The 26,659-nt window shown below is 43.3% G+C and overlaps 1 protein-coding gene across 3 annotated transcripts in view; it reads right to left on the bottom strand.

Moving 5' to 3' along the window:
* Positions 1-3,187: 3,187 nt before the first annotated feature.
* Positions 3,188-26,659, bottom strand: part of NFE2 (nuclear factor, erythroid 2) — a 170,430-nt gene continuing 146,958 nt past the window's right edge. For 2 of the 3 annotated variants that reach the window (XM_069653245.1, XM_069653246.1), the window contains exons 2-3: positions 25,549-25,742; positions 3,188-4,688 (exon numbers count right to left, since the gene is read on the bottom strand). In XM_069653245.1, the coding sequence (XP_069509346.1) occupies positions 3,540-4,688; positions 25,549-25,677 (1,278 nt within the window). In that variant the 5' untranslated portion in view covers positions 25,678-25,742 and the 3' untranslated portion in view covers positions 3,188-3,539. The remainder of the gene's footprint in view (positions 4,689-25,548; positions 25,743-26,659) is intronic. The other variant, XM_069653247.1, reaches the window with a different exon arrangement.

Below are 26,659 nucleotides of genomic sequence, written 5' to 3'. Positions count from 1 at the left end.
GATCAAACAATATTAAAGCAACTGTTTTCAGCTGTCCCTTCAGCTCACCGGCCACCTTCAAGTACTGCTACCTAGTCTATGCAAAGCATGTGAATGTAAGCGGAGTCACAAGCATCAGAAGGCAAACATCTTTTTCCCGGTAATTGTTTTTCTGCGGCTTGTGTCTTCTTAGAGTTGCATGCACCTCCCCACATGGGAGCTGAAACATAGTGCTCTCATTCTATACGTCATAAGTCATGTCAGCAAAACAAACAATCTGAGGACTTTAGGACATTGCTGCATGAGGGATAATGGGTACAGTTAAAGGTACAGTACCGATAGTATGACAGGGATGCTCCTGTTGGTGCCCCTTTGAATTTTGAGACAATCAAAAAACGAAATCGGAGGAGTGAGGCTAGTGCGAGAGGGGGAACACCACCATTAAGAGAAAAAAAATTGAAACAAAGTCCACCAAGAGGAGTGAAATAGAAGACCAGTAGGTAAATGTGTTTGATGGAATCACATAGACTCATATATAATGGTTTAACGGCTTAATAAGTCCTCAAGTATGCCACGAGTTAAACAATAGACAACCAATGGAAACATATTTGACCTTGTGAGTAGGAGTCTGGTCTGCAAGGGGAACAAGTTACTGAACAAAGCTTTCTTGGTATACTGAGCTTCTAAAATCATTAAACAATACCAAAACAAAACAACTAGTCTGAAGGAGCTTCACTACCATCAGAAAGTAGTACGTCCCACATTTAGGGGCTGTTACTAAAACAGGGGCTGTTTGTTAAAAGTTCTGTTTAGTCTCAGATATTGTAAGTAGCGTCTAGGTGAGTACTTGTTTCAATGTGATTCACAGGTTTTCACTGCATCTGCTTGTCTGCAATGCTTCGCTTGCATGCTGATAAATTCTTAATTCTATCTCATGTGCTTTTGCAATTTCTAGGTCTTGATAACTTGACACTTATTCACAAGTGTTTATACTAACACACCAATTTGGAAATCCATTGAATTGGTTAATCACTTTTTCATTTCATTAACTATATTTGATTGTCCGTTATATGACTTTATTTCATTTACTACTTGAAAAAGGGTGAGCGCATGTTTAAGAGACAATATGCTTTCCACAACAGAATAATTCCTTTACAATCTGTATGTATTATTTTTAAGAGAAAAATCTCAAAAGTCACAAATGTATTCAGGTTAAGGGACCAGCATTCCCAGACTCGCAGTTGAACCCTGTGTCCCCACTCATGTATGTTCCTCCTGAGGTTGACATACACACCCTGTTTAATATATAATACTTTAATAACAGTCATTGCTCGGGTTGTCCAGAAGAGCACTCCTTTCCTCCACTCCTTGAGAAAAATATGTTCCTTCCTGTTGTTGCAACTTATATCCTGTCTTTCATTAGCGATGCTCTGTAATTGGGTGTAGTATCTAAATCTTTAAGGCTCACTGCATTACACTTGCTGGTATGCCCTGCCTTGAAGGGTCTTATCATTACCCCATTTAATGGTCTATCTACCAGTGAAGGATGACTCTTTGAGATGGTCCTGCCTCTAGATTCGAACTTGCAAAGTGAAGGTCGTCCCCTGTCCTGCTTAACTTATGAACTATCCTCCTCTATAGGTTCAACTTGTGTTAAAGAAATTGGAATCAGATCCCTCAGGAGTGGCCAACTTGTGATCTATTTCAAATGTGCTGCTTCATTCAAAGCTAATGTAAAGAGTAGGGGATGAACACAGACCTTTGCTGAGACCGACGATCTGTTGGATCATCCCAAAGCGGCCTTTAGAGCCCTGAGCAACACTGATTCAATTATAGAGTTATTGAAGATCACAGAAGAATAGTAGATGGATCTTTGGCATCTTTTGATACTATCAGTCACTTGCTTATCTTCTCTGAACCATCAGGTCTTTGGAGTAAAGGTTGCCATCCATCAATAGATTAAATCCTTCTCTGAAGACTGCTACCAAATCATTTCCATGGCCCCTTACTTCCCTCAAACACAGCCTACCTATATGTCATTTTACACAGTACATTACAATAATGGATATGTGGCTCTACCTAAACAATCCTAAATTGAATTGCTCTAAAACAGAGCTTAATCATGTAGGCCCAACCAATCTTTGGCCTTGTTACCATTGGCAGAAAACCATAGTGGAGTTCCCCCAGTCTTTAACAATCGCCATAAATATGGGAGTGCAGAATGAGAAATAACTTTCCACAGCATCAAAAGTATGAAGCGTATCTTTACTGTACTGAGAACAGATGATCATTTCATACATGTGTTCCCATAGAGACCAGACTTGCAGCACTTTCATGGGCCTAGCCCATTTTCTGACCTGCTTGCTGCAGCAAATGGAGACCAGACTTGCAGCACTTTCATGGGCCTAGCCCATTTTCTGCAGCTCATCTCCTGCTGCATGTGGACCGCTGGGATTAAATCTCTCCTGCCCTGGCCTCACTTTGGAGAGGCATGCAGAATTCAAGGTATTGTGCAGAACCACTCGGACATTATATGACAGAGGGCCATGATTACTTGTAGGAAAACTAGAAGCAGAGCTTCCCTCTCATAGCCTCTGACTCACCAATGCTAAGCTGGCTGAAACTCAGATATTCAGAAAGAAAGAAAGCAGAGACAGATATTTTGCACAAAGTCTATGGAATCCTCTCACGGAACAGATCGGGAGAACACTGGAATTAGCATTTTGTAACAAATATGTAAAACTCACCTTTTCCCAAGATAACCTGGTTCTATTCCATATTGTTGCTCCCAGTTCTGCGAAAATGCTTAAAGATGTGAACAACGCATTTACCAAAAAAAAAACAATATAATATAATGTAACAACTAGCGTCTCCTTTTTCTCTTATTTCTGGTGATGGTACAGCTATCATAGGTATTGATTGGGAAAGCACTGATTATGAAATGTAAGAGATGAAAAATGTACATGTACTGGTCTGGCAATAACCATCAATTCATTTTATATGCAGTCATCATCTCTTACAACAATGTCACTGTTGTCCTACGTTGGCTACTGTCTGACGTTAGAACTGTCTATATGACCATCAGTGACAGTGAGCTGCTAGCTTCATATTTTCATTAGGATTAACTGAGTTGAGGTCATAGAGTTCTGATCTATTTAGAACATTTAGAAACCAATCACAGAAAGAATGGAAAAGATCATCAGGAAAATCACGATACCAAAATTGAGTTTATTTAGTAACAATGATAGGTGCATTTTTGAATGTATAAAATATTTATCTCCACCCCTTAAAAGACAGATAAAAACTGGAGATCATTTGTGATATAATTGCTGAATGTTCCCTGAAAATCTGGCCATAACACAAGTTGTTGCAATTAGAGAAGATGAGCATGTGGCCAATCCTATCTTTCCCGGCCTGATCCCTGGGGCAGTAAGTTATGGTAAAATATGTTTATTTAAATAAAATATTGCAATGAAACATATACTGGCTGTGACATGTGTAGCTTCTGCAGCTTGATATCCCAAGACCAAATAAATACTTTTCAGTCCTGATAACACATATCATTCTGTGTCTTCCTGGTTTTTATTTTGTTGGACTAGAAATACACTTCCATCCATTGCCTGCTGGAGGGAATACTCTTCTGGTGAATATGGATGCCCGTCTTCATCCCTAAGCATTCTAAAGACCTCTAAATAGAGTTCGTTGAGTTTCTGTCTCATAGCACAAACTGACTTGTTGAACTCACACCTCTCCCTGAGGAGCTCTTCCTTATCTTCCTTCAACTCATCCAAGTCCTTCTCTAGATGGATGATATTCTCCAGTTTCCTCTTCCTGCAATTTTGAGCAGCAACTTTGTTCTTACCTCTCCGACGAATATCCCTTATGAGTGCCAATTGGGCCTCATTAAGCTGGTACGTAGACAGGAGCTCATTAAAATCATCCACAGGGAGGTTTATAATTTTCTCAATTGAAAAGGGAATTTTCATTGTCATAGCCCTGCGTTCATCCCGGCTGCATGTCATCTCGATATGATTGTGCTGCTTGATCTTGCCAAAGGGACCTTGACAATGGCTGTCCTGCATATCAAAACCTTGCACAGATCCTGGTGGAGGCATAAAGGCATGGCTCGATGGCATATCCTGTGCGCAAGGTAACATACAATACTGTTCTTGAGAGGTGTGGTAACCTAGTGGATATAACTCCACATACTCTGGATGTAACTGCCCAGGGTCTGTGCCCTCCATTGACTCTGCATCACTGTAGTTTAGTGATAATCCTGAATCTGATTCAAGGTCTTCCTGGGACTTGCAAGGTTGGTTGTCCATCACACCCATATCCACCATAGGGACTGGCTCAATTAGGGGGTTGTTTAATAATCCAGAAAAGATGCCATTTTTGTTGGTTGTTTGGATAATGCTGGTTGGGCATACTGGGTGAATCGTGGAAGACATCAACATACTAGAGTAGCTGGTTGGTCCATAAGGAATATCCATAGTTGTCGCAGCCCCAGGCCCCAGTCTATGACAAGGAGTTTGCAATACTTCGGCGTAGTGTCTGTCATATGCAAGCATGTTTTGACTGTAGCTTGGCAAATTGCCATCTGGAATGGGTTCATAGCTTGATGCAGGAAGAATTTGCGTCAGGCTTCCTGGAATCATACTGTTATATCCTTCAGTATTGTATGGATATTCATTCTGTACATTTAAGCCCTGTGGGTAAAAGAAAAACATATTTGAGGAAGTCACGTGAACTCTGCAATAGCAAAAATGTATTTACATGGACTTGATTTGGCTTTAGGCTTGTGCCTATAAATTAATATAATGTGCTAATTATTAAAATCAGACATTCCCAGCGAAGCCAGGCCTATGACATTGTGATATTACTAGTGCCACGTATAAATATTTTGCCATTTGTAGTCAGAGCATCAAACTGCAAGCTGATATACAATAAAATATTATTGTGTACAGTGATGCAGTGAAAGATATCACAACAAGGCACATTGAGAGTGTCAGCTTAATGATTATTTTGGTTCTTTGGCAAGAGAGTTGTCACATTGATACTGGGCTTGCCGGATATATTGCAATGTAATAAACACATGAACAGTAAAATAAAATAGCCAGATGTAATAATGGGCTTTCTGATCAATGCCTATTCACTGTTCATTGAATTAAAGGTGACATTCAATTCTCATCCTTTTGTTAGTGGCTTAACATATAGTGTTATCAGACCTTAGTTTGTGAAATCCCTTTCTACAGGCCTCCATTCTTAAAGTCCTCTTTCTTTCAATGGGCTGTTTGAGAACGTTTTGTGGCCTACTCTTTGTCAATGTAGTCTTTCATAGTTATATATTGGTCTATTTATGTTTCTAAGAAAATGGCTACCAGATTGTTTACGCCCCACCTGAGAGCATTCAAGAAAATAACAGGAAGCTCAAACAAGCTATGAGGAAACATTACAACCAACAAAATCAAATCAAATACCAAAAACAGATACAGCTCTTTAAAGCAGAAATCTTGAAAGCAAATAAACCGCTAAATGATGAACACTTCTCAAAAGCAAGCAACGCACAAAAAGAGATGTTCAACATCGTAAATGAGATACAAAACCGACATCTTGCAATAACGTTCTTACTCCCTCGCAGAAACTCTGTGATGACAATGCAAACCACTTTAAAAAGAAAATCATAAACGTCCAACAAATCATCAACACGATGCTCAAGGACATAAGCAGCAGTATCACTCATGACCGAACCCCAGAGGCAACCATAGTACCCAACTGAGTGTTTCTACTTAAATGAGGGGTGACATTACTGTGGTCCAATCTCCAGTTGGATTTTATTGATCCTGTCCAAAGATCAGCCTCGGGAAATAAGTACACACTGATGGCAGTCCGCATAATGACTAGAAGGACTGAATTTTACCTGCTCCCAATTGTAGGACAGAAACTGCTGCAACATTGATGGTAAACCCCATTTTCAGACAGAGGATACAATTTCACTAGTGCAGTGTTGACAACAATGTGGGAGATCTTAGGTGTGAAACAAAAACTCCATATTTTCTACAGACCATCCTCTAGTGTGGGTGTTGAAACAACAAATCAAACAATTGTAAACATATTGAAGAAATGTGTAGCTGAGGCAGCACTCTGTTGAAATTTGGAACCTCCTCTTGTCCTCATGGCAATTAGAGCAATGCTTTCAACATCTATGAATTTAAGTCTCCATGAGTGGGTTACCGGTAGGAAAATGGTGTTACCGCAGCATTTACTTCATAAAGCCAATGAATAAACATTGATCAATTTCTCAACTATTCACAAATTTGTGGAATATCCGAGGCAACATTGTCAACATGGTTTTTCTTTTGTTAAAAAGAACTTGCAGAATGCAGATGACAGTGCCAAAACCTTTTTAGCAGAAAGGCATCACTCAGAGAGTACACATTTGGTGATGACTTGTTTTGATTTAACTATAAAAAGCAATTGAAATTCATGGCATTGCAGAATGGTACATTCAAAATCATTGACTTGATAGCTCCAGTTGTGTATTAGGTGACAAAGTTTTCAAACAGTTTGTGCAATCGAATCAGATAAAACCATGTCATCCAAAGTCCAGGTTATTGAGGAGATTTATTTGGGGAGCGTGGGAAAAATAGATGTCCCAATGAAAGGGCAATGGAAACTATATACATTAAGAGGTAAGTAGGTAGATTTATAGGGCAAATACAACAATGTAAAGGATTTGCAAACCATGTATGGTAACATTGAATAGGAAGGTTTAGGATGCAAGGAAAGAATGAGTGGTTAATGTTTTATAGGTATATTGATCGTAGGTCAGTGAAAAGAACCCCAGGAAATGAGAAATAATTATTTGAATTAATACTTAACACGTCTGGTTTCTATCTATCCTCAATCTCCTAAATCCATTTCATCCATAGCATACTGGATCCAAGGGGGAGAGATGGAGTGAGAAGAGGGAGACCAAAGGAGGTAGATGATGGCCATATCTGAAGAGTATAGTCAATCCACTGAAAAAGAGATTGAGGCAAAGGCTTATGACATTGAAAATGGTCACGAGCAGATGATGGTGAAATTTATGAAAAATAAAAGACTCACCTAAACCTTTGCGACGAAGATGCAAGATGCACCCACACTTGATCTGTCCCCTATTAAGCATCACAATAAAACGTGTGTGACAAGAATACTGAGAAGAAAATCAAGCTGCCTTCCCATCACCAAAAGATCCTATATTAGGGATGTTAGATTATGGTAGAAAAATAGATTATTGGGGGCTGAACCAGATCTTGCGATGGACGTTTGATCTTATGGAACTATCAAAGAGAAGATGGAAAGAGTGACCTCCATTGAGCAATCATTTTAATAATTATCAATGGTTTATCCATAAAGCTCTAGGTTTCAGAATCTAACAAATGTATGGCTTTGTATTTTTCCGAACATTCTCCTGCTTTTCAAGGATCATCTTGGGCTTTTCAAGGATCATTTTTGGAAAAAGGGGGAACATATGTCAGGACAAAAGCTACAAGATGGAAAGAGTGCTGTGGTATGTACGGGTAAACATGTAAGGGAACTGTATTCACAAGAAAGTGCAGCAGTTAGCAATATGAACACTTTCATTTGTGAATTTAAAAACAAATACTGGGAAATGCATTGATGCAACTAACATACTATTCAAGCATGAACACTTGCTCTGCTATGCTGGGGAAGGGTTACTTGCTTAAAAGATACATTTTTCTAAATACTGTGAAAGCCAGTTTCCTTTTGCTAAAATTTCAAACCCAATGAATGGCCCTTTTACAAAGCCACAGAGGGTTAATTATAAAAGAAAGAAAAAAACAGAAGTTGACTGTGGAACAGTACAGGGTTTCATAGTGGGTACAGAGAAACACATGTGTTGATCAATGTAAACAAAGGCACTGTACTGCTGCGAATGTGCAAGGGCAGAATCTGCTTCAATGTTTGCATCGACATGTATCGTAGATTAACATTATCTTTTATAGGGAAATATCTGTGACAATGGTTTCTTTTTAGTGACGACGGTTTCAGAGTACACAAGAGGGCATTTGTTCCCATAGGTTCCGAAAGTTAGGCTTTGATCTGTCAGAATCAGATGATGACCTTCTGACTATCTGTGTGATGGAATGAATGTCCATTACTTGGATTACTATTGGAAAAATATTTGTGACTCTCTTGGAGTTTTGATTACTAAAAATAAATACACCACAAGATTAACCATTACTATTGGACTGCATTTCATTGTTGTTTCAGAACCTCGTTAAGACCCAGTCATTGACACGTATAGATTGAATATACCTGGGGGATTTAAATAAAAAGGTACCCAGAAGTTTCAGATTTTCTCTTTACTTGGTTGAAGAACTCCCGTGATAACACAAAATAATGATAATGAAGGATCTGGGGACTACAGTTAATGTTAAATGTTAATGTTAAATGTTAATATTAAATGTTAAAGGTATTTGTACCACGCACCATCACCAATGGAGTTGGTGCCCAGGCACTCTGGCGGATCTGCAAATAAGAAGGTGGGATGGGTTAGTAGGTGAAGCGGGAGTAGGATAGTGAGAGGAGTGGTGTTCTGTTGGCAGCTTTAACTCAGTATACACCGGGTGCTGAGTTTCCGTGCGAGTGTTGGATTGATGTCAGTCCTCGTGTGCTGTTGGTGTTGCTTATGTGTCGTTGATAATAAGAAATAATAGAAAATAAAGCATTGCCCTTCAAAAACTCTACACATCTGAGCAGTCCAGCACTATGCATTGGTTATATACTCACTGTTGCTCCATTCCATTCAGCAACATTTGTCGCTGATATCATTAATCCCCAATTTGATCTATCTTCATTGCTTGGTTTGTGTACCACTTTCAAGTACACCTCCAGCTGATCACATATTATCTGAACAGAGTTCATACCTGGACAGTCTGCAGAAGATGTAACCCCATTTCATAAATGCCTAACGCAACTTTGCTTCGGATCATTATCCAGGATAAAACTGCATTAACAGGTGTCTTGGAGTAATCGTTCCTGATTAATGGCACCAACACTAGGATCACAAGGTTTTCTTTAAAGAACACAATGTCCAGGATGTCTTCAAAATGTGTGATTGGACCTGAGCACGCTTGGAAATGCTGGCCAAGATGTGCACTATTTACTGAATTCCCACACTGTGGCTTTTAAGTGATAGGTCCACTTGTTTATGACTGCCATGTGGTTAATCCAAGGTAATTAAGCAAAGTTTAATTTATAAAACAACATTTTCTCGAAAGATGCTTAGCATTTGCTTTAACACGTCCACATCATGATTAATAAGTGTCGCCCTGGCAAAGCGGGTGGGAAACACATATTACTCTTGAGTAAGCTGATAATATGAAAAGAAAAATGGAGTGAGAAAGATAGAAAAAAAGTGCAAGAGTTGGACAGACAAATAGAGAGAGGGGCGAGGGAGAGACAGAGAGAGAAAGAGAGAGAGAGGGAGAGAGAGAGAGAGAGAAAGAAAGAGAGAGAGAGATAGATAGAGAGAGATAGATAGAGAGATAGAGACAGAGAGAGAGAGAGAGAGAGAGAGAGAGAGAGAGAGAGAGAGAAAGAGAGAGAATGAGAATAAATGGAACTAAAACGGGGAATTAGAGAATAATGGAGAGAGAGGGAGAGAGAGACAGGGAGAGACGCAAGGATAGAGAGGTGGTTAGAGAGAGTTTATACAAGAGGAATACAATAGAGATGGATGGTTATTGAGGAAGCAAAAGAGGGCTAGTGATATGTGTTTGTGCAGCTTTTCAAATAATAAGTCCAGTTATTATCAGGGCTCAAGTCGAGGGTACATGCGGGTGGACGGAGTCCACCCCCTTTTTTCAGAGGGTGGACTCAGTCCCCCCCAGCTAAAAAGAGGAACATTGTCCTCTTTCGATGTATGAATTAAAGCCAAACTCGGGGATCGAACTACAGTCGGCAGGTTTACAGGTCAGACACGTCACCACTACACTAGATAACCTGATGAAAAATAACAAACAACTAAAGGTGAAATGTCTTATTTCGGTACTGCAAGTTCCACGAAAAACATTTGTATTCTTGAGTTTAAAACATGCACACCTTTTAACGTTTTCAAAAACACTATTAGAAGAAAATATCCTCTCTCGTTTTGTGTGTATGTTGATTTTTATGAAAGGAAAATGCATTAGTCCTGTGCAATTTGGGTGCTTATTATGCAAAGCCAATTGAATGAAATATGCATATTTTACCTTGATATGCTAATTTCCAATGACTTCACATCACATTGCGTTTGTTGATGAGTCCCCCCACTTTTTTTTTTTAGGACTTGATCCCTGGCGATCATTCATTGAATTTTGGGGGCAATCAGTCCATTCCCTGCAGTAGGAGAGAAGCATACTGTTTGGCTCTACTCCAAATCTTCTCCCCATGGCCTGGATGCCTCTTTGGTCTTGCTGCCAAAGAAAGAGCACACCACATGCTGATTTCCACCCAGGCCCTGCTGTAGATTATAGTGAAGCTAAGAAATGATGCAGGACTGTGGGGCTGTAGAGATGCCACACTCCAGTGGCTCTACAAATACCTAACTAAGCGTCCCTCCATGGTTTCTCTGTCAGGGGCCATTACAACTGGCTTGCTCCACTAGGCAACCATCAGTGAGAGTATATGGACATTTCATGAAATCCCTGGCTGTATTGTAAGTCCCCGGCCATTTGATGGCTCTTTTGATACCGATACTTGTCTATTGATGAATGCCTGGCCTTTTGATGGTGACCCCTGTCAAATGATATGAGTACTTGCACAAATTAATAAAACAGATCGAAAATGGTGGGGTATCCGGCGAAACAATATAAATATCTGGAAAATGATGTGAGTACGTGGTCAATGGGTGGCACTGGCAAACCTGAATAACGGCATATGATGGGTTGACATGGCACGTTTTGTGAGTCCTTGCCACTTGATTTCAGTATTGAGTGTTTGGTAATCGTGTGACTAGCTGGGATTGTGATGGAAATTCCTGCTAATGGTATGACTCCCTCAACTTTCTGTGGAAATACCATTGGCGTCAGTGCCTGGCTTTTAATGGAAAAGCTTGGGAATGGTGTGAGGATCTGGGTGTTTGCGTGTAATATTTGGCATAGAAGGATCTGATCATGGCAAATGTTTGGCAAGTGTCTTGTGCTCGGTTCTTCATGGTGGCCTGCTGTGTTATGATAATCTTACTGTGGACCACCTGGTGGTTGGGGTCATAGGTGATGGGATTAAAGTTTCAGCCCTTCTTGTTTGATATCATGGGTTATGGCATCGGCTGGCATGAATGCTTTATGTAACTTGCCGAGATGTCTGCTCTCTTTTGTAAAGTTTCATTTCCTGTAGTTAAAGTCCAAGCCATCAGGGATGCTATGCCCCTCCCTCTTGAGAGGATTTAAGATGTCAATATATAAGGATGCGGGCCAGGAAGGAATGTGTGTCACAAGTCTTCTAGTTCCTTCACCTCCATGGTTGTTGTGCTGTGGTACCTTGCATGGTCTCCGATGCAGGGTCTTTTGATCAGTCCCACATACATCTGGAGTTTTTTCCTCCAAGTAGGGACTGCTGTCCTATGGAAGGGTCTCTCATTTCTACATTCCAAGAAGAATGGTGAAACCGTCACTCAAATCTGACTGCAAGTGATGGCAACACCAAAGCATCTGATGACAAAACCAGACAAATTGTGAGCGGTTGGCAGAGGTATAGACAACACATAGGTAAAATCTAGACAGAATGTCTTTCTCAATGCTAAATCTGTCGCTGCCAATCAGATCCAGTCATTACATTTTACACTCGTCCTTTCACATACACAGATCGCCCCTTCATCTTAATGCCAATCGCCTCTAGTTACTCCATCTCCCTTCTACACAAGCCTCCAACTCTAATTTCCGAACTACCTCCCAAATCCCTCGCAACAACACCCTCCTCTATCAGGTACCCTTATTCCTATCTTCCCATACTAAATCCTTTTAGTCATTCACCATATCACATTCTGGTAACATGGAAGGCACAACCAGACCATCTGTAGCATTCAAACAGACAATACCCAATAAAATGATACCTGTTCAACACCACCACCCGGAGCAAAAAGACACCCTGGCTCAATAAGGGGACTTAGAACGTTTCGTCCCCAACCACCTAAGTGACGTAGCCCATGTTACCATGTCATTGAAACTGGAACCCACAACCACCATTCAACAGTCATGGAGGGATGCCAAGCCCAATCACCCATTGAGAACAGATGCACTCACAGTATCCCAAAACTGTCAGTACCAAGAGACCATGCAAATAGTGAACCTTGTAGTTAACCAAAAAAACGGATTTGATTTTTGTATCTGAATCATAATGCATCACTAGCAATGTAATTCACTTCTGAACGCAGTGAAAACGGGTGTGTGGTAAGGGGATTGATGATTCTACAGTTGGGGTACATTTAGGTTTGTTCACTGAATATGAAACAAGACCATTCCTGTGGCTAAAGCCCAAAGAACAGAAGAAACAGAAAGATGACAATGTAATGCAATGAGATACAACAGAGTGAAGCCAGGCAAGGCTATATACTCCAGGTGCCTGGGCTCAATGGGTGCACTCAAGACTGACTTTGATATTCTTTCCCGGTGCGGAGGCTGCACAAGTGCAGACAGACGAACAATGATGATGGTCTTCATGCCAACGTATACATGAAGGTGCAGAAGATCCAGGTTTATGAGAATACTTGTTTGAAGATAAAGGTTTTCAGTACTTTTCAGAACTCGAGCTTGTTTCCCTGAGGCTTCAGTTCCTGTGGAGGGGATTTCAGAATGTTAGGCCCGGGTTTTCAAATCTTGCTTTTTTCATGTGAAGGATTGTGGCTTGCTCTCCGCTAGTGACCTGAGGATGCTCTTGGCATGTAGAACTGCTGGACCAATAGGCGTGTTGTGCATTACACACACTCTTCTATCAAACCCTGTGTTCAATGGTGAATCTGTGAAGTGTTTTGAATGTGGGTTTAATGTTCTTTCAAAACACAAAGTGATGCATATAGCCTTGCCCTGGACTTGATGCAATGGTCGAATGGATTTCTTTTGCAGGTCAGATACGGGCTAACATTTTAGCTCTGTACTGACACTGTGCTGTTGTTCATGGATGGGGGGGACAGAGGAGGGATTAAAACTGTACTGTTGTAAATTCTATACATTGTTAATAAAAACATAGGAAGTCCAGATGGGATAAGACGGAAGCTATTAGCTTTTTGTAGCTTTCTGGTCAAAGCTAAATCTAGGTTTTGTTGCCAGTGAGGCAGAGCTACACATGTATTTTTGGTGGTTTATACAGCACTGTACACAGAGCAACCACTTCAAGCAGCGATCGTGTCTGATGTTAAGCCATAGTGTGATATTGGAATGTGCTCTTTGTTGTTCTGAGATTCTAAAGGCAAGCTGGATGTTGTCAGCATAAAGGAGAAATAAGTGGAGAACCTTTCAATGAGAGGGACTAGCAGCTTCAGGTGAGCCTGGAGCTGTAGAGTGACAGGAATATGCCTACTCTAACTTGCCTAGTATGATAACCAGGAAAAGGGCCATGCATGCTGCAATCTATCTAGGATCATCCTATGATCTACTCTGTTGGAGGCAGTATACTGATGAGTAGGGTGAGGACGGGGGAGTTGTTGCCATGATGTCAAGTAGATTTAAGAGGTCCTTTACGGTGTAGCCAGTCTAATTTCTGCTAAGGGATGCAAGTGGTGAGGAGGCCTTTAGGTTCTTACATGTTTTGACCGGAGGTTAGCTTCTGTGATGGGTTTGAAGAATTTGAGGCTCCAAGGGGAGCTGAAGGAAATGGAGTACAATAGGTACTTTTTTCCTGAATTAGGATGCAATGTTGTCTGCGAGTTTCACGTTGAAGACAGTTCAGTGCAGGGTTTGAATAGTGCTGATGTTTCCTGTACAGCAGATTATATGCATAGAGGGTAGAATTCCCCTTTCCTATACTCAATGGCCATTAATGTCCTCTGGCTTGGTTTGAGCAATTTCCTGCTTTCTATTTTCTCGACTGCTAGATCTATGTTAAGCCATTTGTTGGGGAGTTTATCATGTGTTATATCTATCTGTGATTCTACGATGCTTATTGCTCTTACTGATTCATTATATAGTCAGAGAGGATTCAATGAGCTTCCAGTGACATAGGCTACAGAAAGGAACTTGCTTTTCCTGGATTATTAGTTTTCATCCACCGGAAATGTACATTAAACAAGCTGTTTGAATGTGGACCAACGTCCTTGTGCGTGAGAGCGGTTAGTTTGGCTGAGATCTACATGTGATCCGAGCAAAAATGACATATAGCAGTGGGTGGATCTATTTTCATACTGAATATGAAGTACATGAAGTTGATGCCCCGGTGAGATGAGGCTTTCACTTATTGGACGAAGCCAATTTTAGACTTTTGTATAGGATTTATTTGCACAGGCATCTCATTTTTGCTTTCTAACCAAAGTTGAGGTGGGCCATTCCTGCACTTGACTGTAAATTCCAGACACTTGTCTATGAAATGAGGGAAAATAGCCATGAAGCTGATAGGCTGTCACTACTGTAGAGACTGGAGGGGGGAGGGGGGGTCTGTACTCCTGCTCTCTATATGGTAGAGGAGAGGCACAGAGGACCCCATACAAGATTCTCTATTGTTGGTAGCAATGGACAAGCAATCAAGGCCTACCTTCTCAGGAGGTGATGCAGGCTGGTTCTTAAGTGCAGTGTAGTCCCCAAACACCCACAAAGGAATGTCCACACACTGTATTAGTTAAAACACAGTCTTTATATAATTAATGTTCAAGGTTATGTACAATATCACGATAACTCACTTTGTACTCGGTTATCTACAATGTCAAATCTATACAGTTCTACGTGCTACCACAATCACTATTCGATCTCTTTAAAGTGCATCACTGTACGGTTAAATGTCACACAAATCCGTTCGTAAAGGAAACCAACAATAGATATAAGAGGAAAGCAGTTGGTTAGAACAATTGGCAGAATACTGGCCCCTACCGCTAGACACACTTCTGTGTGGATATCTCCCCACCTGGACAACCTGTAGAATAAAGATATATCACAAGCCCAGTCCATATATTGTTCACAGGAGTCTTTCCAATAGTTCTGCAACCCCAAAGAACCTGGTGTTGTAGATTTCCTCATCGGGAAATCGATGGCCCTTCTTGAGTGCAATCCCTTTAAGGCAGGAGCCACGGATCATCGAATGTCCAGCGATGAACAGGGTGAACTACGGCAGTGAAGTGGCAGCTTCTTTCCTAGCGGTGCTCGTAGACAACTGACTGTAGATTTCCTGCAAGAAGCGTGCGGGGCACCTCAGCGAGAATAGTTCAGGACCGCAAACAGTTTGAAGAACTGTGGCCCTGCAAGGGCGTAGAGTCGTCGGCGTCTCTGGGGTCTCTAGGTGCGGGAAACCCACCGGTGGATGCTCCTCGGCATGTTGATGGCCTGGCCTTTCTGGTGGGATAAGGTGGTCGGCGGTGCAGACGAGCGCATCCGTGAATCGAAAGTCTTCGGCAACTGGAGCATGGTGGCTCCGGTCGGTGACGACGGTCGTCGACGCTGATGGACAACAGTCCAGGTGCTTCTCCTTGGGATTCCACGGCAGTCCCCATCTCCGGTCGGCAGCCTTTCGTATGATTGTCTACCAGGGAGCTTTTGCAAAGATCAGCTAGTGCATGATGGTCCCTCGTAGCTCGGGGAGAGGTCTCCATACCAGGTCCTCTCTTGGACCAGTTCTTGGAGACACAACCGCTTTCAGATCGGCGAAGTAAAGCAACTGCAATTCTTTTCATCTAGCAGGGCTTCAAGGTCAAGCTTCAGTTTCAGCTCCAGTTTCTCTTCAGCTTTTGAACGATTTCTAGCAGTGAGAGGCCCCCCGATATACTAGTTGATCTCCCATTCATTCTGCTGGGTCACACTCAGGCAACAAATCACTCAGAAGTGCATTCAGCAGTCAGTCAGCCAATCAGGCACACAGTGCATTCAGGCCATTCTTCTCCATCCAGACACTCACAACACAGAATGTGGATTCGGACAAGTACCACACAATTCAACACTACACACTGCATTCATACCAGTTTCGGGCAGGGCTGTCTCAGTCATTGTGTCAAACACCAGATACCAGACATCCACAACAAGAAGTGTGTATTCGTTACATACTCCATTCACCCAGGTCCCACCCACTGGTGCACCCACAACATACGGTCATTGGGAAGGCTCCAGCCAGTCTGGTCGACACTTCCTCACACTACCATATGGAATTTCCACCCAACAGCCAGTCAGGGGGAAGGGACAGAGTCAGGGCTTCCCGGCACTTCGGGAAAACCAAGGTAACAGGCGATGGAAGGCAAGAGGCCACGGGGACCATCTTGTTTCCATCAGGAATCTACTGATTCCAATGACAGGTTCTGGGCATCCCAAAATGGAGGATGCTCAGGGCACCAGTCATTTCAGCACAGAGCTGCCACCAGCCCATACCCTGCTCTGTGGGCCACACACAGGTGCCCAAAAACATACACTAGGGGCATAGGGTTGCACGACCCACCCATAGGTGCCATAAGGGTATCCCATGGGTCTGTACACCGAAACCAAAAGAGAGATCTGCACCGCCAGGAGTCCCACATGAACTCCTCCGCAGAAAACACAACAGAACACACAATACAAAGCATTAAAGGACAAGGATACGGAAGTTCTGTCCCTCCGATGCATTACCAGCATCACAACTAAATGAAGGAGTGCTTGCAATTAGTTCCGCATTTGATTGCAAGATATTTTAAGAAGCTCACAGAGAAGCCAGAATGTAGGGTCAATGGTCCCCATGACAGAGCCATCTGATTCCAACATGGTGGAGAAGGTTCATGGGGGCTACGGCACAATGCAATTGTTATCAGTGAAACATGCACAACAAATGGACCCACAAATCAGATTATTCCTTGAAACAATCAGCCCATGGATTCCAATCAATCTAGTGGACAAATAGGGTAGCTTGTGAGTGATATATGACACTCCACAAAGAGTAGCATCATACCCAATGATTGCCACGAACATACAGTGGTGGAGGACTGTTCATACACGCTGAAGGTAAATCCAAATGTTCACAAAGAAGCACTGTTATGAAGAAATAAGAAACTTCAAACAGGCAATCAATTAACTTGCTGGAAGGGGAGGGAGGTCAGATGAATAACATTATCAGTGATGATATCGATTTGATATTATATGAAGTTCCAGCAAATCAATTCCAAAAACAGACCGGAGGTAATCGCTACAACTAAAAAACATACAATGCCCATCATATCCTCACCTCTATGGCAATAGCGAGAATACTAAGGCTCTAATGCTACCATATACTCACTTTAAATGGATAAGCTCTATGCCAAAAGCATGTCCTGTTTTTAAGAAGTATCAGGAATAGAGATTAACTTACACATTTAGCAATGGGACCAGAAGTATTTCTGTTCTTTCCTATATTGTCATACTTCCATCTGAGAAGTACTGTAAATCTCTGCGTTAATGGGCTGGCCTCCATCAGAGGAGTGCCTATACTGTCGGTCCCTCATTGCCTTGTCCCAAACCCAAGACCTTGCAGTTCTTGAGTGCCAACCACTCTCCCCCCTCCATTGGGAGCCTTTCACAACACTCTCTGTGAATACATATTTACTCTTGTCTTTCCTTAACAGTCCTCCAGAGCCTTCCTCTAGATACTGGTGGATCGTCATTAAGGACAATGAAGTTTCGACCAACCAACCGACCATGCCGCCTGCCGCTGACCTTAACCTCCTTGTTAAATGAAGGGTTGTTGGGGTTGCAATGAATCATGTTTTTTTAACAGAGGTTACTTCATGTATCATCTTCCTCCTATGCCTAAGGAGGCATTGACTCAACACTGTACGACTCCATTTAGAATTATCTAATTTCTAAAGCCCAGGCAGCGATGCTGTGTCCAGAAATAAATCCAAGCACAAAGTGCCCAGGATCATCTATCTGTCTCCACCTCTTCTTCCTCCTGTTCACGAGATATTGCTCAGTGTTGTTATTTACCTAAACAAATTCAATTGCTGATTGAAGGCAGCCTTTGGCAAACTTGCTCTGGTTCAGCAACTGACTATCCAGACATTTATCAAATATAATCCTAGTAAATACCCCTCTCTACTGGAGGGAAAACCACTAAAATGGCAGTCAGAAATGTCAATGGTGGCTGCATCATAACAATGGTGATACAATAGTGTGTTCATTGGGCGTGCTCTATCCATGCACAATAGTCCTGTACACCGTCTGAAGACAATCCAAAACAAACTTCAGCCATCTTGGGTCCATGAAACACACCATTTGTATCGTATTCATGGTGTCAGCCTCTGAGTTCTACATGATTGCACTGTTCAGTTGCTATATTCTACAGCCCTCTATGGCTGGGCCTCTGGCCGTGGCGCGCTACAGGAATTTAGCTTGTGGCTTGTTTTCTTAATAGATGGCAGGTATCTGTGCAGGCTAGCATGCTTTCAAAGCAAACCCTTAAAAGCAGAGGTAGATTTTCAGAAAGTTAATCACTTGAGTTGTTTTTTTTTTGTCATTCATTCCAAAAATGAAGACTGGGTACTTTTTTGTTGTGTAAATGTATCACATATCACATCCTCTCCTTCAAGCTTAACTAAAACATTAGTCACCCAAAGGCACCCTTAAACTCGAACTCTATTCTGATGCAAGACCCGCTGGCCGTATTAGCGACCATGTACATTTGTTTTTACTATTATATGCATTGAGAACTAAATCACCTTCAGGGGCCAGTTTGTCTAACACTTGCAGCAGTGAAAAAAGTGAGCAAATGCTTTGATAATACAACATGGAGCAAACCGGTATTGTCACAGTTCATAATATCTAACAAATATTTGCATGAGGCTAGACATGTATCAGACTGATTTTTGTACATGGGGTGTATGCAGCAAACGTAGTTAATAAAACAACCTGCTTCAATGTTGTCCTGGTTAAAATATTTTGATAATACCGATTGGAGAAAAGCCTGTTTGCCCTGTTCTATATTATCTAAACAGCAAAATTGGCGCGAAATACGTTTGCTTCACTTTTTTGCACAGTTGCAAAGTTTTGATAATCTGGCCTGTATCGGACCGGGCCTGATCTAGCCTCTCTACTGGGGCAGATCTATACAGAACCACAAATGTACAGTGTTCTAATTCCATTTGCTAATGAAAACAGTTCTCCCATTAACATGTGATGGAACGGGAGCTTTTGCATTAACCTATTTGTTAATACACAATGAGCTACTCACAGTTCGATTCTGATCTTTGTGGATGTGGAGAAAATCAATGCAAAATAGGATTGCAAATATTTTCCCTGGAGCCAGATATTTCAATTACTTGTATGATGGAGAGTTTCATCACGGGTGTGGGAGCCCCTGTGAGGAAACACTGCATGACCCAGACACGCATATTCTAAGTCACCTAGGCTTGGATAAATTTGATTGATTACACCAAATTTAAAAAGTGCTTGTTAGTTAAAATCAATGGCCGGAGTCATTGTTGCAATGGCAGTCACCATTTTCTCAAAGGCACAACTATTGCTAGTCTCTGCTCTGTACATGGGCACAAATTGGAGAGCACCTGAGATTCGCCTCATGTAAGCATGAAGTTCCCGGAGAACGCAGGGTTGGGTTAGGGTGACCATTTTCTGGCATTGTCGGAAAAAGCCTGCCCACCCCATTGAAGAGCCGGTTGAGCACTTTCCTGCGACCGACCCCAGATGATCGGGAGGTGTATCCATAATCACAGTTGTGTAATTTACTCGGGCTTGCGGCAGAGCGTAGCCTCACGTCTCAGAGAAACAACATTAGTTAGAGATGCATATAGAAGGCAGTCTGCCTGAGAACATTCAACCTATTTCACTTCCATACAACAGATGCTCTTTGTGCCCCGTTCAAGAAGTGTATGCAGGCTTTACATCCTTCTTACCTTTGCCGAACCATCTAGAAGAAACAGTGCTTTTGCGATGACTTGGGGCGAGGACTAGAGTCAGGTGCAGCTTATTTGACCTCTCTGGGTAAAATCAAAATAATTTTTTAAAGGGACACTTGCAGATTCAGTAAACGTGGTACATAGGAATAGTGCATACAAAAAGGAGAAATATGGTATAGACTGTCGAGATGTGAAAAGATCTCTACACGCACTTCTCACATTCAAATAATGGACGGACGCGGAGTCTTCATTAACACATCTTTATTCGTATCCTCCTACTCAGGAACTGCCTGACACACGTCATATCCTATCCCTCCCCTTCCTGCGGCCCCGTGTTCCTCTCCACGTTACCAGGGAGTTATGTGACGACATCACATAGACTAAGGGCATTTAGACCAGACTTGAGACTTCAGTAAAAAGTTTGGGGAAGAGGAAAACACTCAGAATACCAGAGGATTCTACTGACCACCTAAGTATCAGTGGTACGGCAAAATTACATGAATGTGTACTGCATGTTGCATATTCCAACTGCAATGCCGAAACATAAAATGACGCATCCAGTAATCCCAAATACTGCACGTGGAAAATATGATGTGGTTATAAATTGGAGTGCCATGTGGAAACATGGTAAATACTCCAACCCAAAAACTGCCACCAGAAAAAGAGATGCCAGGAATGACTGCCAGGTCAGGCTACATAACCTGCAAAGGGCATTAAAGATCAGAAAAATGATTAATAACCCAAAGGTCAAAATGCAGGTGGTTGGACCTTTCCATTTGAACCTACATGAGCCACTGATAGTTGTGGATGGAGTCAGGCAGCAGCAGCAAGAGGAAGGGTTGAGGAGACAAGCGGAGCATGGGGGTAGGATGAGGAGAATGGGGGTAGCACGAGAAGAATGAGGTGGGCTACGGTTCAGAGGGTGAGACCATCACCCTAGATACTCAGCAATGAGCACATTCTCACCCACTACAGGCTGAAGAGGAACACAGTCGGCTGCACCCTGCCACTCCCCCATGGGAACCTGCAGAGTGGTGTTACGATCTGCAAAGCATCATGCCGCCTCTTTCCAAACTTGTAGCTGTTCTCTCATTATTTGCTGGAGAGACATTAAAGCGCACCAGGGGGTGCGACATGGTATGCCCCAGCATCACGTTCCTGTATTTTGCTAAATGTCCTTGTTCAAGGTAGCTTGCTCCCTAACTTTCGGAGGGAACAGGACTACAAGCACATTGCTTGGGTCTCCCCCAGGGCATCAAGCACACATGTGTTGAAATTGGAAGCATCAATGAAGCATTAACGTGCATACGCCATGACGTCAATATCTGAATCTGCCAACGCTGGTATGCTTCTTGGGATCCACGTACGACTCTGTGATGTTTTGAAACAGCATGCTGCTCTGCTTCCTGGACTTACAAATGCCCACATGGATCTGGCTGCCAGGTATCAGACACGACCAACCGTAATTCCTTCACCATTGACACAGTCCCCCATGCTTGTACATCCCCATTCTACCTAGAGAATCTACCTTTTGTACATTTCCCCCCTAACACACCACCCATGGTAGTATGATGGAACTGGAATTACAATCAGTGTATGCTCCATGTATTGGAAATGCATTGCATGATTTATTCCCCTTGCATTCATGCTCTACTGGCACGTTCCACTGCCTGCCGCGGCTCCTCATACTCATCTGAGACCCCGGAAATGTTCATGAAGAACAACAAAGTAATGTACACACGAGGAGCCTGGAACTATAGAGTAGGTGTTTGGTCGCCTGAAGGCCAGGTATCACTGCTTGTCCCACACATGGGATGTACCTCACTACAGAAGGCAAGCACACTGGCTCCCTGTCAAAGAGAGAATTGTTTTTAAAACTCTTGCTCTCACACACAAATGCCTTCACGAACTTGCCCCTCCTTACCTGACCAACAGAATTATTAGGCACACCGCCAAGAGACCTCTCAGGTCCCCCTATGCCAACACAATCGTCACGCCTACTACTCGGAAAGTGCGCGCTGGTGGCTCCAGCTTCCCCACCCTAGCAGCCACGCACTGGAACGCTCTGCCACCTCACCTAAGACTCATTCAATCCCACCTAGCCTTCCGTAAGGCTATCAAAACCAGACTCTTTGTTTAACCTGAACCTGTATCGTCCACTGCATATATGCCTACCAATCTGTAACTAAGAGCCCTCCTGGCACCTGTCTGTAATCTTAAGTTTTCTTATCCTCTGTAACAGCGCCTCGATGCCTTATGGGCTGCAAGCGCGCTTAACAAATGCAAATAAATAAATAAATACAGCCAGGAGAAATGTTGAAAAATCATTGCCCTTTGCTGCACGCTTCACAAGCTGGCAATAAGGTCACGAGTGCCAATGGCTGTCCTGGGCGATGCAGACAATGATAAGGATGATTGGCAAATCACCACTGCACCAGCCAGGGTGATACAGTGTATGGCCGTGCTACCCGTAAGGAGCTCCTAGACAGTATTTGTTTCTGAAGATTGCCTTTAATTTATATCTGAATTCGCGCGCACGCATGCACGCACGCGCACACACACACACACGCGCGCGCCTGCTGGCATCCTCAGTGACCTCATTTGTTATTTTGTTATACGGCAATGGTGGCTAATATTTCTGCAAGTGGGTTTAAGGATAACACAGGATCTGGTTATACTTCCCTCTTTTCTTCTCGAGTTAGGTGATAGCAACCAAAACCTCTTCCTTGTCTGTCCACCTGCTACCAGTCAAGCCCTTCTTGGACCACCTCTCTGATCTCCATTGCTTGCAGGCACAGCACTGTACCCTGGAGTGCCACTTCTGTGCCGGGAGATGCTTGAGTGCAAGGGATAATCTAGCCAGCATTCTCTGATGGCAGCCCCAACATGCAGGGTCAGCCAGCAGACCATCAACATCATCTGTCTCTAGACCAGTGTGGGGTAAGTGCAATCTGGATTGAGTTGGTGCCAGATAAGGGGTGGGGTGTCTTTCAGCTTTCACAACACTCTGTATTGGCCTTGGTTGGCAGGAGCCGAGGGAGCAGGAATCACCACCTTGCAGCTTGTTCTTTTGCAGTGGAGGTGTTGGAGGTGGTGAGAACAGAGATGGTGGTGGCAGAATAGGGTATTGTGGTGATGGCAGTGGAGGTGACTGCAGATACAAGTGTGGTGTCGGCCGAGGAACTGGTGGTGGCTACAGCAGAGGTGCAGTTGGTTGTACAGAAAGCTGTCTGTGGAGGTGGTGGCTGCAGCAACAGTGGTGGTGGCTGCAGCAACGGTGGTTGTGGCTGCAGAGGAGATAGTGGTGACTGCAGTAGAGGTGGAGCTAGTCACTACAGTCGAGGTTGTGGTGGCTGTAGCAGAGGGGGAGATAGTAGCTTCAGTGAAGATAGTAGTGACTCCAGTGGAGTTTGTGGTGGTGGCAGCAGAGGAAGTACCTGAATCTTTGCCATCTTCATCTCCGACCTCATCTGATGTTCCAGTACCAGCTGCACATTCCAAAACACAAGCAATTTAGGGAACAGTCCTCTATGTGAGTTGTGGGTGGACATTGGTTGTGGTGGAATGTATGGTGATTGCTAAGCTACGGTTGGTGGGGTATGCACATTGATATTGATATTTTATTTGTATTGCGCTCTTACACAAGTGTTGCAGAGCATGACGAGGCAAGGAAGCGGAACAAGGGAGAACAAAACAGAGATCTTACTAGACCCAGTGACATTGAGAACACGCAATGGGAAAGTGCATGGGAGGTGGGGAGGAAGTGGAAAGTGCTGAGCAAAGACATACAAATAAATAATCAACAAATAAATAAATAATAAAAAGCAACAAACACTGGTAGTGCAGCTAGCAAGTGGCAAGTGCTAGGTTCAAGGCAAAAGATAGGGTGTGTCTGATAAGTGCAGAAAAGGGAGGGCTGCAGGGTTACAGATACAGACCCCAGTGCAAGGGTCTGCCAGGAGGCAGTGCAGTTGGGTGGCCGGTTGAGTAGGTACCTGGGCCCGAAAGTCAGAGGGTAACCAGGTGCACGATGCTGAGACAGAACAGATCGCAGGGGAGAAGAGGAGTGAAGGCAGAAGCAAAGAGGAAGGTCTTGAGGTGCTTCTGGAACCGGAGATGGTTCTCCTTAAGTTTCAGAGTGGCAGGAAGGCTGTCCCAGAGGGAGGCCCCAGCCAGAGACAGAGATCTACCCCCAGCTTGTTTCTTTGAAAAATGACTGACCCTGAGGGATTTAGAGGTGGAGGAGCGAAGAGCTTGGGAGGATAGGTATTTATAGAGGGACAGGTGAAGGTATTTTGGACCCAGGTCTCAGAAAGTCTTGTGGACAATGCAAAGGGTCTTGACATTAATCCTTGCAGTCACAGGGAGCCAGTGGATAGATTTCAGGGCTGGAGAGATACGATACCAGGGCTTGAGGCCAAGGACAAGTCACAAAGGGCAGAGATTAGAAGCAGGTAGATTTAGAAAGAGGCTGTTGCAATAATACAACCTAGAGAGTACCAGGGCTTGAGAGACAGTGAGCTTCTGTGGGAAGGAGAGGAAAGGCAGAATACCTCCCTGGAGGTGCAGTAGGAAGTTTCACTTTTTAGAGACATCAGTGATATGGGCAGAGAAGAGGTCTGTGGAGTCAAAGATGACCCTGAGGTTCTTAGCCTCGCATGTGGGGTAGGAGCAGGGCCAAGGGAGGCCGGCCAGAGAGTGACAGGAAAGGAGGGTGAAGGTGTGCCGATGAGGAGGATCTCCGTCTTGCTGGCATTCAGGTAGAACACATGAACACATGAACATTGATGTGAGGGAATGGCTGTGTAGGTTAGTCTATATTTATGGCAGATAGATTGTTCTCTATCTAGCAGTTGGTAATGTGCTCAGTTCATTGCTTACACATTTTCAGTACAATCACATTATATTGTGAGGTTTTATTTGTGGACGCACCTCTTGTACTTGAGGCCCCGACTTCCACTTCCGGGCTTCAGAAACCAATAAACCAATCTACAGAGGTTTACTACGGAAGTTGCCATCTCCTCCAGGGGCATAGACTGAATGAAGTGACAGTCTCAATTCACATGGCTGAAGTCTCTTTCTTGTGCTCAGCTTGAGGTTTGCCCCCCTGTACTTGATTTGATCCCACCTGGGGTGGATGGATATTGCATAGACTTAGTCCCGAATGTGTGTCCACACCACTATACGCTTCTAGAGAACTTTGTTTAGCAATAGGGTTGCCAAACACGTGGAAGGCCTGCCTGGCAAGATGGCGATAGTGAGCCATGTGATCACGTATATCATGCATTATTGTGCTTGTAGTGTTGATAGCAGGAATTTATGCTTTGCACATTGGCTGGATAAATACATATTGCCAAAGTAATGCAAGCTGGGGGCTTTTTGTATCAAAATAGACCTACATTCCTCCATGATAGCTTTTCTCCTTTCCTGGCCACACATGCCGCAATGACTAGTTTTATTTGAATGCTTGGATTGTTCTAATTGGTGATTTCATAAAACATTGCTTTTATGTCCAGTCCTCTCAACGTGATACTGACCTGCAGCTCAGTGATGGACATTATCTCTTGCCAGGCAAGCTCCATCTCCCCCTGGGGCCTGTTTCCAGCAGCCAGTTGTGCATGCAGTGCCGTTCTAGTCCTGTTTTGCTGCGGAGGGCAAGGGGGCATCTTCCCCGACCCTGTCCTCCTGCAAGAACGCGTCTGGCAGGGGCAGACCCAAGTAGGGTGAATTTCTGCAGAAATGAAAAACAAAATTGCTTCTTCAGTAATTTTTGAAGGATGATGAAATAAAGACATATCCAGAAGAATAGAAATAAATCGGAATATATGAGAGACAGGAAACACAAGGATATATAGAGATATGAAAGATATGCAAATATAAGTGAGGCTCAACAGCTAAAGATATATAAATGAATTGGCTAGCTACCAAATGGGCTCCAGCGGCATCTTTTCATAGGATACCTTTCACAGATGGAGACCACTCTAATCACAATTGGCACCCTCACTTCCACCACCTCCCAACTACCCCCACTCAATGCCTCCTTTTGCACAGAAATGCCTCCCTTAGAAGTTATAAATTCACCGTCTGTTTTAGTTATGCATTTCTGCCCTTAAAATGGAATCACTCAAAATGTCCTAAAGATCTCCTGGAGATTCATGGAAGGAATATCTTTCTGGAAGGGGGATGCGGGGGGAACGCAAAGCGTTTCCTCCCTGGGTTGTTTTGGGCGCTGCACCTGCGCATAGCGCGTCCCTGGGTGTATTTAAAGGGGCAGGGAAGGTTTGGGAGCAGGTGACGGTTCAGGACGAGCGTTTGTCCTCACCCTCCCACCCCCTTTTTTACGGCCTGCAATGGTGCAGATTTTTGGGGAAGGAGGATTTTATTCAGAATTTTTGTTTTCCTCCTACATCGTGTTTTGGGAGTTTTTGGCGTAAGATTAAAGGGTTTGGGGGGGGTCTGGTAGTTTTGGTGTGACAGGCTGGGAATTAGTTGGGGGAGTTATGATGTAAGGTTTTCTCGTTGCTGATGTGGCAGGTCAGTTTGGCTGCAGGTCATAGGAAGGAGGAGTTTGGTGTAGAGGGGAGTTGAAGGGGTATGAAGTTGCTTGTTGCCGGGGGCATGGCCCACTTTGGATGATCGGGGAGGGAA

This window comes from Ambystoma mexicanum, chromosome 3q (genome assembly GCF_040938575.1).
Source record: "Ambystoma mexicanum isolate Mex_15411 chromosome 3q, UKY_AmexF1_1, whole genome shotgun sequence".
Taxonomy (NCBI): domain Eukaryota; kingdom Metazoa; phylum Chordata; class Amphibia; order Caudata; family Ambystomatidae; genus Ambystoma; species Ambystoma mexicanum.
This window is presented reverse-complemented; position numbering and strand designations above follow the sequence as displayed.